Below are 18,776 nucleotides of genomic sequence, written 5' to 3'. Positions count from 1 at the left end.
AAAACTATCATGTAAAAAATATGAATAAATAATAAATGTTTCCACAAAACCACTTACTACTAGTACTACAGCTAATGATCTACCAGTGGGAGGTGGAATTGACGATGTACACTACACAACACATTTATACGCAAAGGAAGCATGTACCAAGTCAACGCCATGCGCGGGTTCATTTGGAGGCTTAAAAAAAATGTGGTGGCACTGATTCATATCTACATAATAAAATTCTGCTTTTTCTTGTAAGGAAATTTCACTGCCTTTATAACTGCTGTTTTTACCACCAATAACAGTCCAGCTCACTAACCATTGATTAAAGCAATTCAATTGATTGATATTATTCTATTAACTGTACATCTTAAATAATCGTTACCGCATAGCAGTACATTTGTGTAATCAAAGCATTCAGTTAATGTAAACATTCCAAACCTTTTGCTTTACTCGCACGAGTTTCACATCTCTACCCTATCCTAGAAATTCAGAACGTTATTGTGATCTTATCAAAAAATTACTTTGAAAAGTACACTTGACTTCCCAGAATGCATTTTTTTGCTGCGATTAGTTTATCATATTTTTTTCATTTTACATCAAAGGTTCAGATTATTCAGTCATTATTGAGTTGTTGTTCTGCTAGTGCGACATTAAAAAGACAGAGGAATTTACCATGCTGTACACTGATTCAGTCATGAGGCACTAGCGCACTGGAACCAACTGTATTTGTGACTCTGATAATGTAATCAAAACCTTCGCATGATGCTTCTTTATTGGCTTTGCATGAAAACAATATCCATCTCCTCCAGTGAATAATCCACAGCCAAAATCAAATTTGTTTGTCTCTGTTGTGATGAATAGTGTTTCATAAAGTGAACAAACCTCCCCATTATTCCAACTGCAGTGTGTGTGCCAATGACATTACGCCGTATATTACTTATCTGGGGGAAATAGGCTAGCTGGGAGACATTATGCATATGATGAATAATGCATTCAGTCAGAGTCACCGTATTAGGGTTTGCCATATGTGGTGTGTGTGTGTGTGTGTGTGAGAGAGAGCTTGAGTGAGGAACCAAAAGGCTGTGTGAGAGTCGAAGAGGTTTTATGTTTTGTTTCAGAATAGGACAGAAAAATACTTTATGTATGTGTAAACAGTCGGGATATGGTTAGGAGGGGTTACAAGGTAAAAAGTCTGCCACGACCTAAAATCATTTGGGATTATTTTCAGGCAACAACATGAATTCAACTGCATATTCTCAACCTTTTTAGAGATTTTTTTTCTTCATTAGATGTTTTGCAACCAAGGTGAAATCGTCTTTTTAGAAGGAACGGATGCAAAGAGTTCCATTTAGCTGCTTTGGTTTCAACCCTCCTCCCTCTGGATTGTGACGAAGTGGCACAGATGAAGAGCATTAGGAATAATTGCATCGAAATAGACTTTGACTTTCAGATAAAAGCTCCTTTCTGCAAAATAATTTTCTGTACAGAAATGTAATCTGTATACAAAGGAGTGTTTAGAAGTTTTCTTTAAGCCACTGGGACACTTTTCTTATACTATTTAACTAATTTAGATAATTATTCAAAAAGAGATGTTTCATAGCTGTGTGACATGCAGGGCGTGACACCCACAGACAGAGGAACCCAATCCAATTCCCACATTAAGTATATTTGTTTATGACGTGGTTTTAAACCTCCACAGAGTTTGGGAAGATCAGTTGCAGTTCTTGAAATGATCATAAGTTGTAACAAAAGTTAATTATAATGTATCTAAATACCCACGGTAGAGTGCTGCCTCTGCAGCAGACTCAAGGAGGCACCTTCGACCACAGTTACGTGTGTGTCTTTGTGTGTGTGTGTGTGTGTTTTATCTCCTCTGTTTTTCCCCTCACCTCAATAAAAGTTTTGGTTGTATCAGCACAAATTAGCATTGATGGTACCTAGCTAATCTCTCACAGCTGCAGAATGGAGCATGAGGGAGAGGGTGCAGGGCCCCGTCCCATCTGTGGAGGCACCAACTGACGGTCCCCTGAAACCAACATCACTTTGGCCTTGTCAGATGGTCCCGACAGTGTGGCTTTATTGTGTGTGTGTGTGTGTGTCATTGAGAAAGAGAGAGAAACGGGGAAAGTGCACGTTGGATAGCAAACCTGGATGCAGCGGGATGCCGTACCTCTCTGAGGACGTCTCTCCAGACCCACACAGCTGTGGCAGAGGTGCTTTTAACAAAGAGGAACACTTGTTTTGCGGGACAATTTTCATGAATTGTAGCTTCTCCCAACGCTGGTCATTCTCGTCAAGATCCACCTTCATCTCTTCAGGGTGGCTCTCTGCTCTTCCACCAAGTGGCAGTCTGAGGTGTACACGTCATCCGCACCCGTCATGCTGCTGTTTGCGGACGAGAGCGAGGCGATTTCCAAAATAAACTTTCCTACCCAGTTCACACTGCTGAGTGGCTGTTTGACGCTCTACACTTGCTTTGATACTCTCATACTTTATGATGCATGATGTATAACGGTTTGTGGGCATCCAATGTGGGTCTCTTAAGCCGCCTGCTGTGTTTGTCTGAGTTTCTCCATGTCCAAACCTTCGGGGAGCGCCGCCTGCCCGGGACAGTCCACACGATAGCTGCTGATACGCCGACGGCCCTGTCAACATCTCAAAGGGACTGAGTGCTGCTCAGGTACGCTGATGTTTCTTAAGGGGTTTAACATAGAAACATATGAAGTGGAATTAAGCAGCGAATACATAAACTCTAGAGACAACTTTCAGTGGAAAACTGAATTGTTGTCAACTGACCTACAATTTTATTTGAGCGCCACCAATTACTGAGCAGCACAGACAACATACTGTATATGTACAAACAAGAACTAACATCTAAGCCTCCTGGTTCTCTGGTGAAAGACCCTCAGCAGACCTGCTGCACCACGCAGCGACACTTTGACATCCCGCACATTATTATTGTTCTTTCCCCCGCTTACCCAAGAAGATTCATCTGCACAGCAGCCGGATCAAGTCTTCAAAATAAAAGCATACATCAATTTGCCCCCAATATCGGCAACAGAAATATGCTTTGATTGCTGATTGTGTGCTAAAAAGTTAATTGTTAATGAAACGTCCCGTTGGTGTGTAGACCTCTATTAACGTAAAGTATCTCCTCTTCTCTCCTCCCCTCTTTGCTCTCCATCCTTGTTCAGCCCTCCAGCATCCACAGAGACCATTAACTTAATGAGACCTGCGCCTGGGTCGGCTCCCTCCTTCCCATCCCTCTGCCATCCCCTCTATTTCTCCCTCTCTCTCTTATCATGTCTCCTGTTCTCTCTCTCTGCCTGTTGTCGTTGCCAAACTTGTGCCACAGCAGCAAAAGCTCCGCCACTCGGGGCGACTCGGGGGACAGACATTTCATTTCCGCCCTCTTAACGAGTTGGCGTTCAGTGTGTGTGTGTGAATGTGTGTCTCAGTGTGTGTGTGTGTGTGGGGGGGGGGGGGGGGGGGGAGCAGGGCTTCATCGTTGTCCTCCTCCACACTCTCAGACAGAGATAATGGGGGAGCTGATAGCAGCCTTGGAGACTGCTGTGGCTCCAAGCACAGATATGGACTGATAACGCCTCCACCATCTTGTGTGTGTGTGTGTGGATGTGTATCGCTGTAGCACAAGTACAACCAGCTTTATACAACTGTGTGTCTTTGGAGGAGTTTTTCTGTGTTAAATATTTCTGTTACAGTTTTTTGTATTTGAGAGTATTTGTCTGTGTGTGTGTGTGTGTGTGTGTGTGTCGCACATCTGCTTCTCCGGAGCATGTGGCTCTCCCTGTGCCTCTTTGCAGCCTCCTTCATCCCACCAGACATGCCTTCTTCCGTTTTTTATGGGCACAGGAACAGCTGGCCCCCCCAGTAGGGCATTATCACAATGAGACAATCACAATAGATGAGCCCCAGTGCCGCACACTTACACACGCACCTTCACACACACGCACACACACACACACACACACACACACACACACACACACACACACACACACTTGCACAGAAGGCTGAGGCCCCCACTCTGGTGGATACTGCTTCCTGTTGTGCTGTTAAGTCCCCGTACACGTGGTCCCTTTCCTTCTGGAGATGTGACCAGGGGGAAATCTCACTCAGCAGCTTCGCCGTGGATTCCTACTCTGACGCTTTTGTTTGTTTTGGTTCGGGTCATGTGACTTTGATAAATTGCAGAAGGCGAATCTTTTCGCTGTTCTTCGCACAATCTCCTGGTACGACAATCACTTCCTGACAGTTCAAATGAGAAAATGATTAATAGGGCTCGTTATTAATATAATGAGTTATTATCCAGGACAGAGAAATGATTTCATCAAGCAGGGCTAAATCTTTGTTCACCTATGCACCTGTTCCTTCATGTGACATTACATTGGCTTTCTCTCCATTTTGCATCATATGCTGATTAGTTTCCCAAAGCAACAATGGGATTAGCTGTAAATTGTTTCCATTTTGACGTGAAAAGTGAGTGTATTTATGAGTGCTTGTACTAAGCATTGAAATATATTTCAGAGAATCTTGAAATGCTTTTCCTCATGCAACACTGAACACTAGGACAGGAAATGCCTGTTTTTAGTTTCTATACAATATAAATATATGAATGAAAAGTTGTTTTATTAAGACATAATCTGGGCTGATTTTTCTCTCAAGTTTCACACCAGAAGGTTAGTCCACTGCCATGTGGAGGCCTTTAAAGAAAATATTCATTTATTTTATCTAAGGTCATTTTTGCAGTTTGACCATAACGTGAAGACCTGAACGTGAACTTGAAGTCCTAAACCTGGGGTCTTTCGACCTTATCTGTTCAAACTGTAGTTTTGGGTCCTTCCATACACTACATGCGCCACGTGTGCGGCCCCCTTTGATGTAAATAAACATTGGTACATGTGTCTTGGATGCACTGAACTGTAAGGCCATATGTAGTAACCCGTCGCCGTGAATAAACAATGATTTGTGAGAAGCTAATCTAGTCTGAACTAATGTGTAAAAACATACATATGTCCTGTCTAGTAAAGTGTAATCTTACTTACACTTAAATTGGAAGATTATTTATCACAGAGCTGTACCCCAAAGTTATGAATATTGTTGAAAATGTCACATGCCGTTTTAATGTAATACATTGTATGTTATGGAAGTTTGGCTGTGCAGGTGTTATGGTTTGCGGACTGTTAGTTGCTAAGACACCTACAGCCTAGTGTTGGCTCATGGGGATCTGACTGCAGAGGCTTTTTGTCTCCGCTCTCGAGCCGTCAATGTCAGTTACTTTTCATCTCCTCTGTCCATTTGAATAGATCTATTATCTCTAATCCTGTCCTCAAGGTAAGGGGAGGAAACGTGTTTACTCCTTTCCTCAACAGGAATTTATATTTTGAGTTGCTGTTGCCACATTAATTTGACTAAAATCTCCAACCAGGCCAGTGTTGGACCAAAAAGGCCCAATTAGGATGGAATGCAAACGCTTACATGACAACGGGGCATACTCAATCTGCTGAGGAACATCGTATGAGTGATTGACAGCTTTAGAACATTGATTTGAAATTGTTTAAGAGTGTTCATCAAATATTGAATGTGAACTTTACAAACAATACATTTCTTTTGAGCTGATTTTGTTATTTTTTTCCCTCTCAGACACATCCTGAATCTAGATATTAAGTTTGTAGAATGTTGAACAAGTGATTTTTTTTCTTTCCTGTCTGTTTATAAAAGGTCATTTGAAGACATTATTAGTGTGTGTGTTTGTGTAGGTGTGGGCCAGAGATTCTTGCCTGAATCCGTTCATTAGCTATCAACAAAGCTGAGACAGACAGTAGCGTACCCAGAATGCCTTGTTTCTGGGGAGCCATACGCACTTGTGTTTTGTTAATGAGCACATCCAGGGAACGTTTGTAGTAGAGGCAGACCCACACACACACACACACACTTCTATCTACACAGGAACTGACATTCTCCTTACACAACTGCAGAGAAAATCTCCTGAGAGAGATTGCTGCCAGGCACAAGAATGGCGAGCAAGTAGCTGAGGGAGAGAGATGGGTGGGGGCGAGGGAGGGAGGGAGGGAGGGAGGGAGGGGTCGGGAGAAACAGAAACGCTGCTTTCTTTTTTTCCGGCCCCTTTTCTTTCCACAATGCGGAGATGTTTTGTTCCGTGCGTGCTCGTGCCTTCACTCCCCGCTCCGCTTTGATAGGTTTCAGCGCACTCGACCGTATTGACTGCGGTCTTGGCAAGCACGGTGACAAATCAATTAAGAGCGTTCGACTGATACAGCGTCTGAGTCCCCCCTCAAGCCCCATTCTCAATAGCGAATAAGAGCAATTAAAGGCCGACTGTAGCACATGATGTGACAGTAATGGCCATAATGGATCGCTGTCAAGGTTCAGACGCCAGATAATGTTATTGTTTATCTAGATGAGTGTTGTTGTTTATTCATAAGCCCACCCTCTTGACAACCCCGTACCCCGAGCCTAAACGCAAACAGACTGTCTGTGATAGCGAAAGGTGGCCATCTGTCCAATCAGGGAATCAAGTCAATGAGGGGAACCAGTTTGGGGGCGAGACCTGATCTGGAAGACATTAGCATGTGAATTAGTTGTTGACTGGGTGCCAAAGCCAGCCGCCTAATCGCTGCCAACGAGATGACAGCGTTGCACTAATCGATGGCTTGATATCTATATGGCAACATATGGAAGCATCAGGCTCGCAGCCTGTGCCGTTTTGTTTTGATCAGGGTTCGTGCTGAAATTCCACTCAGCTTGCGAGTGATTTGTTTTCTCTGTTAATAGAAAACATTAAAGGAAAATTTACATTTACTTAACACAGCAAATGACAAAAAATAAAGTGCTGTATTTCAGATCAATCTGTTGAAGTAGAAGTTCTCCCTTTCTGAAACAATATAGTTAATTTGTCCCCACAATGTAAATGCATGAAAGGCCAACAATTAGTATTCTGTGAATATTTAGATAATTCATATTTGGATTTAAGAAAAGTGGTATTGCCAACAAGTACACAACAAGTATATTAACAGAAAAAAACATCACTGCCCTATTTGGTCTAGACCAGGGGTCCCCAATAGGTCGATGGCCATCGTCCAGTCGACCGCGTGGCGTCAATAAAATGACTCTCACGCATGCATGGTCTACTGTGGGAGATGACCGAAACTAATGCTAATGCTAATCAGTGATACTTGATTACTAACGGACGCATTTCATTTCATTCCAAAGCAACCCATGCTGACTCCAGTGAGGTTATGACCAAGAATGGGCGCGATGCTTGTGACGGTTTCCTCCTTCTGACAGATGAGAGGCTCGTTGTTTTCTTCATATTGACTCGTTTTTGCGCCTAAGCAGCAGCGCTGTTGTTGGTCACCGCTACTAGTTACCGGCCGGGGGGTAGATCGCCATGGAGGGGATAGATCGCCATGACTTGGTTGATTGACAAGTAGCTCGCGAGCCTGAGAAGTGTGGACACCCCTGGTCTAGATGTTATGATGGATTTGCATTTAGGGCGTGTCCAACGCCACTCCTGCTAGTTAAACGGCACATTAACTGGGGGCGAGAACAGCGCATGTGTTCATTGGGGGTGTATTTAGTGGTTTAATTTATGTGTATGATGAATAGAACCAATCAGGGTGTCAAACCCCATTCCCTTTGAGAGCCAGGTGTGCCTGCAGTCTGAAACCTACGACACTTTGTGTTACTAGATGTCACTTCAGCATTTGACACCCACAACTCATCACTACGGTTCTATTCAGTATCGATCTGTAATTCCTGTCTGGGCCACTTTGTCTTAGTTCTTTCCCTTTCGGTGGTCCAGCCTTTACTCTTTGTGTTCTTTTGTAGTTCTTTTGTTTTTTAAATTCCACTTAATTCATTTTATTTTGTATAGCACAAAATCGCAAATTACAAATTAGCCTCAGAGGGCTTTACAGTCTGTACACATGCAACATCCTCTGCCCCGAAACCCTCACATCAGCACAGGAAAAACTCCCCAAAAATGAAAAACCCTTCAAATGGGGAAAAACCCTTCAATGGGGAAAAAAGGGAAGAAACCTTAGGGAGAACGTCAGAGGAGGGATCCCTCTCCCGGGATGGACGTAATGGATGTCATGTGTACAGAACCAACAATGTAAAAGATGTACAATACATTCAATTTATCTAACAGAAATGATACAAGTAATTGCAAGTAGCAGAACAAGTGTACGGCAGGACCACTGCAGGGACAACCACCATCAGATAGAACCACCATCCACACATATATGAATCATATTTAAAATAACAATGATGATAATGGCAGCAGCAGGTGTCAGGTCCGGACCGAACTACGATCTACGGAGACCTGCTAGGCGAGAAAACACAAAAAAGTCCCGGAAAGAAGCTGAATTAGTGATGTGCATTAATAAAACGTGGATTATTGTGGAAGGAGAGAGTGAGAGGAGCTCGGTGTGTCCTAAGAAGTCCCTCAGCTGTCTAAGCCTATGGCAGCTTAAGTAAGGGCTGGTCCAGGCCAACCTGAGTCAGCCCTAATTATGAGAGGTATCAGTTTAGAAGACAGTTTAGCTTTATCTTAAATGAGCCCCCTGAATTTGTATAAAAATGGGTTTCCAACACCCTGTCCTGTGTCTTGAATGCACATTTGGGCAACATGTTTTCATAATGGAACAGCGGATGTGACCTCAGCTGTCAACATACAAAGTCATTTACTAATATACACATATTACGTTTCAAGAATTCACATCACAATATTTGTATTATGACGCAGATAATGGAACAGAGCAAACTGCTCGGATTTAGGGCAGTTGTACCACATCTCTCCTCTGCCCTGCCTCTGCTTTCAGTTGAGCTCACAATGCCAACGAATTCAGAAGGCTTCAAACGCCATCAAATGTTTTCCTAATGAAATTGTAAATGATCTATATCAAAACACGTATCTGCGGCTGGATGCAATCTGTAAGAAACTGGAACATTTCAGTGCAGTGAAATTAATTTTTTTCCATCTCCAAATAGAAGTAATGCAGTTATTCACGGTCTCCATTTGTCATTTATGTCTTCAATGTGATTTCTGTGTGGTTTCCCCCTCAGGCTTGCTGAAATAAAATTCCCATTTTTGACTCGGTATTCCCACTCAGAGACAATTCCATCTGAGGAAATTTGATCTGACATTTGAATCCGAGAAAGAATTTCCAATGGCAGATTAATGTGGCACAACGTGACATCTTGAATCAGGAAGAATATATGTTAAACAACACTTCTTATTTCGTGACCTTGGATTAGCATCCTTCCATTCAACCATCTGCTGGGGAGGGTCTACAGGAGAAGATCATGAAAGCTCTGGAACAACGCTTGACAGAAGGTAATATCGTCAAATTATGTGAATGCATTTATATACATTCATATCCATCTACACATTTATTAAGGAAATGTCACACAGTTCACACTTCACACACATTTTTAACAGTTCTTAAACCGCCCCGCGCTCACAGTCAGCTTTATTGCTTTTTTATGTGAATAATTATGTATATTACAAGTAGAATCCTACCCAAAGGGATGCTGTAACATGATTGCATCTCAGGAATCAGAATGTACATTTTATAATTGAATGTATATTGGTGGTTTTTCTCTGTGCTGAAGTGGGATTACATTTTTTTGGAGGGTTGGTCTGAGTGTAGAGGGATGGATATCTTGGCTATTTACTCCCCCTTTCCTTTTATCCTGACTGTGTAATGCGTAGCAGCTTTTATGATGTAGGTCAGGAATTGGAACCACCTCACTGGTCACCTCTGACCTCTGGTAGTCATGTAATATGCTGCCTTTTATTTCTACTATCTTTTATCCTCTATTAAGCTAGTTTCAAGGCCTGGCTTGTTGCGGGATTTACCAACACTAGACCTCTGTAGTCAGTGTCTCCACTTGTAATAGTAAACGTGCTTTTCTACAGATTCAGAGCCTTCTGAGGGCCTCCAGAGGACTGTCCACATGGTGGAGGGCGGAGCTGGTGGTACGTGGCTAACGGGGCTAACGACCATAACAGCGCAAACCACGGCGACAATCTTTACCAACGGCTTTGACCTGCAGGGGAATCGGAGGGTTTAGCTTTGGGCAAAGGTGATATCAGCTGTGACTGCATGTGCACCAAAGCAAGGAGACGGATGGCAACACACACAGAGTGCACTGCCTCTTCTTGCATGTTTGACGCCACATTATTCTTCTGAAATTGTAACGTTCCTTCTTTCAGAGAAAATAAGGATAAACCAAGCCTCATTAATTAAGCTCATTAGGTGAACACAAACCTGTTTGGGGGAGCCAGTTGGGGCTCTTCCACTCCGATGCAGCAGCGGTATTTAACGCGCCATATTGGCTGACTGATGGCTGCACCTCGGGGTCATGTTCTGTGACATGGTTGTTGTCCCAGTGCCACCCTTACACACACACACACCCTTAACGGGGCTTGGCAGACCTCTTAGTTCCCCCCTTCTCTAATCACTGTGTTCTCTAGGGGGGCGCAGCCATTCTCGTTGCTCTTTGGAAAAAGCTTGGCATTTGTCAGATATTTCTGTAATTCATCGCCCGTCTCCCGGGAGTCGCAGTTGGCTCAGCCGATGCCGAGTCCCCCCCCCCACCCCCCGCCCCCCGCTTCCTACCCCCCTCTATCTCTCTCGCACTCTCCATCCCTATTTCTCCCCTCTTTCTCCATCTTCCTCCCCTCTTGCCCCGTGTTGTTGTTTGTTGTTGTCCTGGACCAGGGTGCACACATTAAGTCTCCCATGGTTGTGTTTGGTGGCCTCTCTGAGCACAGATCCCACAAACGTGTGAGCGGCCGTCTCCCCTGACGTTCTCTCTGAGTGGGCAGTGAGATTATCTTCTTCACATTTTTTCCTCTTATATTTGGAAAACGTGAGCACACACACGGCCCAAATGAAGGGACAATTAAACGTCAATTATCACTAGTGATATGGATGTGGAAAATATAACTGAGATTAATTAAGTGTCATTGAAAACGTACATCTGTTACTTATTTTTAAATGCTGGAGGGGGAAGGGCACAACTCAGCTTTTGTTTTTCTGGCAGTATTGCTCAAAGAGTTGAAAATGTTGAAGACGTTCTGTGACACAGCTCCCCGTGAGGTGTTGTTTTCCAGTCGGAGCCGTACAGGTAAATTGCAGCATCTCACATTTTGTTTATGAGTCAACGGCTGTTGGGTGGCAGGCATTTTAAGCTAATAGCTGCTTTAAATAGCTGCAATTAGAGGGAAGCATGAGATATTTAATCACTCTAGACCAATTAGTCTGTAATCAAGTAGTGTCCAAGAGCGAGCACGTTTTTGTCCTCCACTGTTCCTCGGCAAGCGGCCGTCATATACTTCTCTGTGTGCCGGGAAGAGCGGTGATTAACACGTGGGGATATAAGCCCCCGTGGAACGCCATAATGTGGAGTTAAATCAGGGAGGGAGGGAGCTTAGACACGACAGCCAAACCTGTTATTGCAGTTTAACATATGCAGAAGGTTAATTCAAGGCAGAGACGGCTGCGTGCGTCCCGGTTCTTATCTGTTTGTGTCACGGCGCGTTATACAAATTTGTGGAAAATTAGGACCCAGTGTGTTTTCCTCTGTGTGAAACCACACTAACAAAAAACAAAAACACATTCTAAGTTCTCATTTGTTATTTTCTCCTGAATCCGGGCAGAATAAAAAGAATTGAGAGCAAATGGCATTCAGATTTTGTTACTTTAGGCTGCTGTAAAACCTCTGGCCACAGACAGCAGATGGAAATTAGCCTCCCTGGCTAACTGGCTAACTTACAGTGTGAATGTTGATTACTGTGCATTGTCCCTGCAAAATAAATCAGTCAATAAATCTATTGACAATTGCTAAACCTCATGGGTACATTTTTGGCTTCATTTGCACATTTCGGCAAGAAAGTTCATTTTTAACAACCTGCATAACTCAACAAAAGTCCCCATCCAATAATGCCTCATTTTCATATTTGAACATAATATTTAACAACGAAACACGTGAATGAAATAAATGAAAATAAATAACTAATGAACTTTCACAGTGACATATAGTAGTTAAATATATTTCACATTACTCACTTGTGTGGCATTGTAAACTCTAAATGAGTTTCTCAGACTGTGATCCAGAATCCTCCTCTTACATGAGACACTTTACAGTTTAAATCTTCTTTATATTCTAATAGTTTCTACAGTGGGTTTGTTCATATTTCTGTTTACTTAAAACAATTTAGATTCTTTTTTTAAAACAAGAATTATAAACCTTGCTTAATACAAAATTCAGTTATATGCTCTGTAAATCTAAAGCATATTTAATAAGATAATGCATCATTTGTATATTTGGAAAAATGCATTTTCAGAAATCAATAAAAAATATTGTTTAATCAAATGCAAACAATGTCATGGTGGCATTTGTTTTACCCATTCAACTGTAATGTCTCATCTAGACATATGGAGCACACCCCAATGCATGCACAAGGAAAGAGAGCATGGCACAAACGTGCACACACACGCACACACACACCTGTGCAAACAGTCAGCTCCTCTCAGCCGCGGCCAGTCCCTTGTTTCGATAGTAACACTGTGCTCATAATGACACTTTTGAGTGACTGATCAGTGGCGCCACATGCAGATCCACTCCCCTCGGCCCTCCTGCCGAGGTGGAAAAAAACGGTTGACGGATGAGGTTTTGTCCTCCTTATCAAACAGGATGTGAGGCTTTCCCACGGTCCTAAGCAGGGAGGACGCAGGATGAGAAGGCTGCAGGTCGGAACAGAGCCTTAAAAGAGGCATAAAGAGATGGAGGATGGAATGTTCCGTGCAAGGAAACGCCAGAGTGGACCCGTGAGTCCGTACAACAGGAGCGCTGATCATTCAGACTTTTTGGGTGCTAACTAATAGATAGAATTAGATTTCCCACATCACAGAGCTGTAATAGAAGTGTGTTACTGTAAGACTGAAGGGCCTTTAAGAAAAACATCATTTAATGGGATCAAATGTGCAGCGAGGTGTAAAAATGAGCGTGGCTGATTGGCTGCTGGATGAATGCCATTTGTCTTTGCCAGGAGGTGTCGTGTTTATGACATACTATGGTGATAAATGTGTTTTCTCCATTAATGCTGAAGTAGTTGTTCTGTCACCGGCCTGTAAGAGAGGATGGTCGGATGGTTTTTCCACGTAGCTGTGTACATTATGAAGGTGTACAGGCAGAAACATTCTGCTTTCACGCACCAGTTGCTTTTGTACATGCTTCTATAGCTCTCCTATTTTAACAAAGGTTATCACCGAACAGGCCTCACAGGCCATTTCAGACAACATGTGATTAAAAAAAGAAAATTGTCTTGATGTAGAGTGAGTCATTTTTTTTCGTCAGAAAAAGAAGCCTCCTCTTCAGTAGCTCTTGCATAAACCAAACTTTACCGTTTAAACCCGCTCAATATTCTGAACGTTCTTACAGAGGGGTTCAGATATTGTTTGTAGCCTGATTCATTCAACATTCACTACTAAAAACATGGGGAAATATTTTTATGGGTGTTGAATACATTCTGATTAATGGAGGGGACACAAAGAGACATGTTATATTGAAACAAAATACAATAACATTTTTGGAAAGTGGCTTGACTCAATGTTTTGTTGAAGTCCATGCAAATCAGCACATATTTGATAAGAAAATATGTTATTTGCATATGAGCAAAACCAAAAAAGTGGGGAAGTTTCTAGGTGATGTCCAATAGTTACATGTTTTACCTGAACCCAAATTAAATTATAATTTCCTGTTATCAGTGGAGAAAAGGTGGAAAGTAACTGATACCTGGAAGTTATGAGCACACGTCGTTCCATCACAACCTTTCAAGTTTAGGGCCTACGTTTGAATCGTTTTCACTGTAACGCCGTTTAACAGTTATACCTTTGATGAAATGTAACGTTTCATCTCATTGTATCGCTGAATGTATTTCCAGGAAAGGCTGCATTCTCATGAACTCTCCGGTCCGCTTTGGGCTCGCTCACCGAGCGCCGGAACATCTTTAATCATATCAGGAAGATCTAACTGTCAATTGGCCACCTGCGCGGCAACACATTTTCTCATTCTTTTTTTTTTTTCAAAACCTGTTATGACACACACACACATTTAACATCACAAGGACGGCATTGGCCAGTGCAGATAGAGGCCCGTCTCCGTCCAAAAGGCCGGCTCCACCCGACACCGAGCCGAGTGACGCGTGGCTCTGTGAGAGGAAGCTGCAGCTTAGGGCACAGGGAACTACTTTCATTAATAACCGTCTGTGTGTGTGTTTGGAATACAGTACAGAACCATTTGCATTTGGAAATTGAGAAGCACCATTCATCACCTTTAGAAACGTTCAACCCCTCCAGCTGTTTCTCCTCACACGCCCATCATCCCGATAAAGCTTCACTCAGAAGTGCGAACAGGGTTTTTCGGTTGGATTTCCCTTGAACGATTAGGTTGCAGGTTTGTGTTTCTAACTTCCAACCTGTGAGAACGCATGAGTTCTACTTCCTGGAAATGCTGAGCATGTGCTGCCTTGGCAGCGGCGTTTACTGTTTCATCTTCTCTCTTCATAGGTGACTTTAGGGCTCAGATCACTTGACTAAGCATATGTAACCTGAATGAGGTCAATGCTCTTCATTCTGATGTAACAAGGTGATCTTATGATTCTCAGTCCATTCAGGCTGTTTAATTAGAATTATTATTATTTCAAGAATTTCAAGAAGTAGAAAGTCATAATTAGCAGTTTGCTTTAATTTAGCACAAATCAGACTTCTGAGCTGTCGCTTCTATTTGCGCTGAAGCTCATCTTACACACAATCTCAGATCTACGGACAGTTTGAATACCAAAAAGGACCAAAAATACCAAAAGTGGAGACGCCCCACCCTCGAGACAAAACTTGAGACGACACACAAATCTTCCTGGAAACTTTAATTGTTTTCGACAACTCCCCACAAGCCAGAGAAGGTTCAGTCCAACGGACACGTACAAGGGCCCTCTCACGCTGGCGGGAGGGTGGTGAGGTAAAGTCGGCGTTCGATGTCACAATAACAAATCAAAGGCTTCTTTCTCTTTCGCGGCGTCACTTCACTTCTAAAGACGCCGACGCCTGGTGGTTTTCCAGAAGGAGTCTGTTAATGTTCACATATTTCATCGATTCACAAGCGGAGAGTTGAATGATTTCCCCCTCGTCAGTCATTAACTGCTCAAGGAGGAGCTGCACAGAAAAAGTAACAGAGGTGTTGTTTTAAAAAGGTGTCGGCAGTGCCGTCACGCTTAAGATTTCTTTTTTTTTCCCTTCTTTTTTTACAAACAGTGCAAAGTAACAGAATCGATACAAAAAAAAAAAAAACAATTCAGCAGAGCGACCAAGCGGGTCAAAGTCGTCAAAGTTAATGAGTACAAAACAATTGACGAGAAAGGGAGAGCAGGGGCAAAAGAACGTTGAATTCCACCACGGGTCTCTGGGAGGGGGGGGGGGGGGGGGCTGCTTCAGTACACATTCAACGTCTCCGCAGTGAGCCTGACATGCTACATATTCAACTATTCCAGAACAAACAATAAACACACTGCAAGTCATTCTAACTGATATCATCATGTGAGGACATCATCTGCAGAGCATAACCTTCCACAAAGGGACTCAAAAGGTCAAAACACCATATTTACATAACGATAAACAAAAAGGAAGGTTTTAATAAAAAATATCTTATAATTACAATAGTCTATTTTGAGCATATACGTCTTCCTTCCCCATACTTTAATAGAGCATTTGTGTCTTTATATATGTACATTCTTAATCATCTCGAATCGGAACTCCTTTTTCTGTACAATATCAAACATTTTACAGCTCCTGTTCAACACAAATCATCTATTTGAAACAATAGATATCCAAAAACATGTACAACCATTTTCTTTTCATTTTTAGCAGTTTAGTAAAGCTTTGGACCGGAGTCCTTTTTAGTTATTCTTTAAGCACAATTCACGGACGGTTTCCGTTGCCCGTTTCCAACGACAACACGTCCCCGCGGCGGGGGGACGGCGTGCTTGCGCTCTAATTGGAGACGATTTTGAGTGACGCGTGGAGGAGACTAGGAGAAGTCTACATACTGACTCCCATGTTCAATCAAACCAAAGGGAAAAAAGCTGTAATGATTGGTGATTTCTTTTTTTGGGGGGGAAGGGGTTTTAAATTCCTCACGGCGTTTTATTAGTATTCTTTTTTCCAAATCCCCTCGTGATCGGTGCCTCCAGTTGGATGGGAGTCCCTGGCGAAGCTTTGCTGGCTTTGGACTGGCTCTGTGCGGCCTACACACCTGGGGAGGGGGGTGAATAAGGGGGGGGAAGAGGGGGAGGAGACGGGGTGAGCTGCTGAACTGCAGACTGACTGGCGCCACCGACAAAACAGAGGGCCATGCTTGATCAACAACCCCAAACAAACCAGGTCAAACCACCACGCAGCCACCCCCCCCCCCCCCCACACACACACACACACACAACAAGGTTTTTTGGCCCTATCCAGGTGAGTTTAGACTCAATGCTATAAATCAGTAACTTGAATGGGCCTGAGACGGACAGACCGGAGGGAGTGAGAGAGTGAGAGAGAAAGAGGAAGCAGTGTGAGAGGGAGGGCAAGCTGAGGTTTTAACCCTCTCTTCTTGCTACATCCGTGACAGTTATTGCGCAAAAAGCACAGCTGCCTCTGAGGTCTTTGCCAATTTTCGTGTGTTCCTCAATTATTATTTTTACTCCCCCGCAGCACTCTGTAGAGACTGTCAATTTGCACCTCACATAGGATACAATGACTAAGTTAAGGGGGGGGGTGGCTCCGCGGATGCGGTGTTTTCCACTGAGATCCCCGATTTTCTTTTTTTATCCAAACTTCTGATTGTAAACAACAACAAAAAAGAATTCAAATAATCACTGATGTTATTTTGTTATTTAACCCAACTTACCAGTGTTGAGGTACTTGTATCTCAGCGGCATAAAATAGAGTCCTCCGGCTTTTTGACTATTGACGTCCTCTACGAAAAGAAGGAGAAGAAGGAGAAACGTGTCATTGGATAAAGACTAAATGATCCGCAGCAGAGCAGCGCTATATTTCCCACAAAAGACGCTCTTATGAATAACAAATTGCCGTCATTGTGCGCAGTGAAGTGGGCTGAAGGCTGAGCTCCTTCATCCAGCCCCTGGGATGAGGTGGGCCTGTGACACGCAAGTCATTATCATGCAAATCGAAAAAGCTTACAATCAAATGCGCAATCAAACCAAATGCGTATTTTTTTTTGTATGCGCGACTTTTCAAGGTTGGGCTGTAAGGTGTGTGGCATTTGTATTCTTTTTATTTGCCCCCCCCCCCCCCCCCCCCCCTACAGTGAAAGGACAACGACACATAACGGGCACGACGCGCTTTGTTTGCCTGGCGGTAAACGGCCGTCTGGTGCGCAGCAAAATCAAAATAAAGTCCCGGTGAGAAAACGAAAAAAGAGCAGCCGGTGTAGAGACGGTCTCCGGCGGGTTTAACGCTTCACTCACCTGGTGGTGATCGACGTTGAGCGGCGTCAGCGGCGTGCGGCTCGGGTTGGAGGCCGGCGCCGGGCAGGTGCCGGACCGCTGTGGCTGCTGTTTGTGGAGCGACGGGTGCGTCTCCAGGGCCAGCTGCAGGTCCAGGATGTAGTCTATGACGTGCTGGAGGATCTCCACTTTGCTGACTTTCTTATCTTGCGGGATGGTGGGCACCAGGCGCTTCAGCCGGCTGTAGCAGTCGTTCATGTCGTACTGCAGGCAGAACAAGTCCTCCTCCTCCACCCTGCACCGGGCGATGTTCAGGCTCTCCTTCGACAGATAGTGCAGCGAGAGCGGGCTGCCGCCGGAGGAGGAGTCCTGGGGGTGGACCGGAGTAACAGCCTTCATCTTAGAAAACCGACGGCTCGGAGACACGGGCAACGAGCTGGATACAAACGCGTCTCCGGTGACAGGTAAGGTTTTTAGAGACGAAACGGTGCTGTAAATACAGCCGCAAATAAGCAAAGGGAAGGGGGGGGGGAAGTGTAGTCTTGTCAACACATCCCGCGTAGGCGCACAGTTCCTCGTACTTCGGCAGGCTCGGTGTGAAGGAAACGAATAGGTTCCCTACATTTATAGAGCAGAGGGGAGGCGCCAAGCCCGACGGCTGACAGATCGAGAGAGAGGAGCTGGTCAATCACCGGCAGCCCGCTGCCCACCGACCCAACAACGGAGCAGAGAAAAGGGCGTGTCTCCTTCTGTGCTCGCTGCGGTGGGCTGCCTGTGTGTGTGTGTGAGTGTGTGTGTGTGTGTGAGAGAGAGAGAGGCTATTGAAAGCAGTCAATTGCGCATTAGCACCGCTGCACAAAGAATACCGTTCTCGCGTTTCTCTTACGTCGAGCCCGTTCATTAAGTCTGTTTCGGAAATGTGCCCGATGATATATTAATATATATATATATATATATATATATTTGCACGACATGTCAGGCCGATAAGCGTTATGTGGGCATCCTTAGCGCCGCAGTCTTTGATGCGTAATTACGCACGGCCTTCCTGTTGGTCCCTTGACAGATGATCCCAGGCCAAACCCGATTGGTCGTAGCCGCTTTACCTGCACAAATTAAATCAAAACTATACACGCTTAATAATAAATTAAGGCATTAATAAATGGAATGGACATATTCTTCCAATTTCCCATCACCTCGGATTAAATAGATGTTCGTTATGACTTCAGAT

At 43.9% G+C, this 18,776-nt stretch overlaps 1 protein-coding gene across 1 annotated transcript; it reads right to left on the bottom strand.

The window, feature by feature from the left end:
* Nucleotides 1–14,953: 14,953 nt before the first annotated feature.
* On the bottom strand, nucleotides 14,954–18,180 carry id4 (inhibitor of DNA binding 4). The gene is made up of 3 exons (XM_037454518.2): nucleotides 17,570–18,180; nucleotides 16,990–17,058; nucleotides 14,954–16,350 (listed from the first exon to the last, which is right to left on the bottom strand). The coding sequence occupies exons 1-2, from the start codon at nucleotides 17,945–17,947 to the stop codon at nucleotides 17,011–17,013; spliced, it is 426 nt and encodes a 141-aa protein (XP_037310415.1). The 5' UTR covers nucleotides 17,948–18,180; the 3' UTR covers nucleotides 14,954–16,350; nucleotides 16,990–17,010.
* Nucleotides 18,181–18,776: the final 596 nt, after the last annotated feature.

The sequence above is a fragment of the Pungitius pungitius genome, chromosome 11 (genome assembly GCF_949316345.1).
Source record: "Pungitius pungitius chromosome 11, fPunPun2.1, whole genome shotgun sequence".
In the NCBI taxonomy this organism is placed as follows: Eukaryota; Metazoa; Chordata; class Actinopteri; order Perciformes; family Gasterosteidae; genus Pungitius; species Pungitius pungitius.
This window is presented reverse-complemented; position numbering and strand designations above follow the sequence as displayed.

Coding starts and splice junctions, on each gene's coding strand:
- id4 (XM_037454518.2), bottom strand. CDS start 17,947: ATGAAGGCTGTTACTCCGGTCCACCCCCAGGACTCCTCCTCCGGCGGC. Junction 17,059..17,569: donor TCAACGTCGATCACCACCAG/GTGAGTGAAGCG, acceptor TTCTTTTCGTAG/AGGACGTCAATAGTCAAAAA.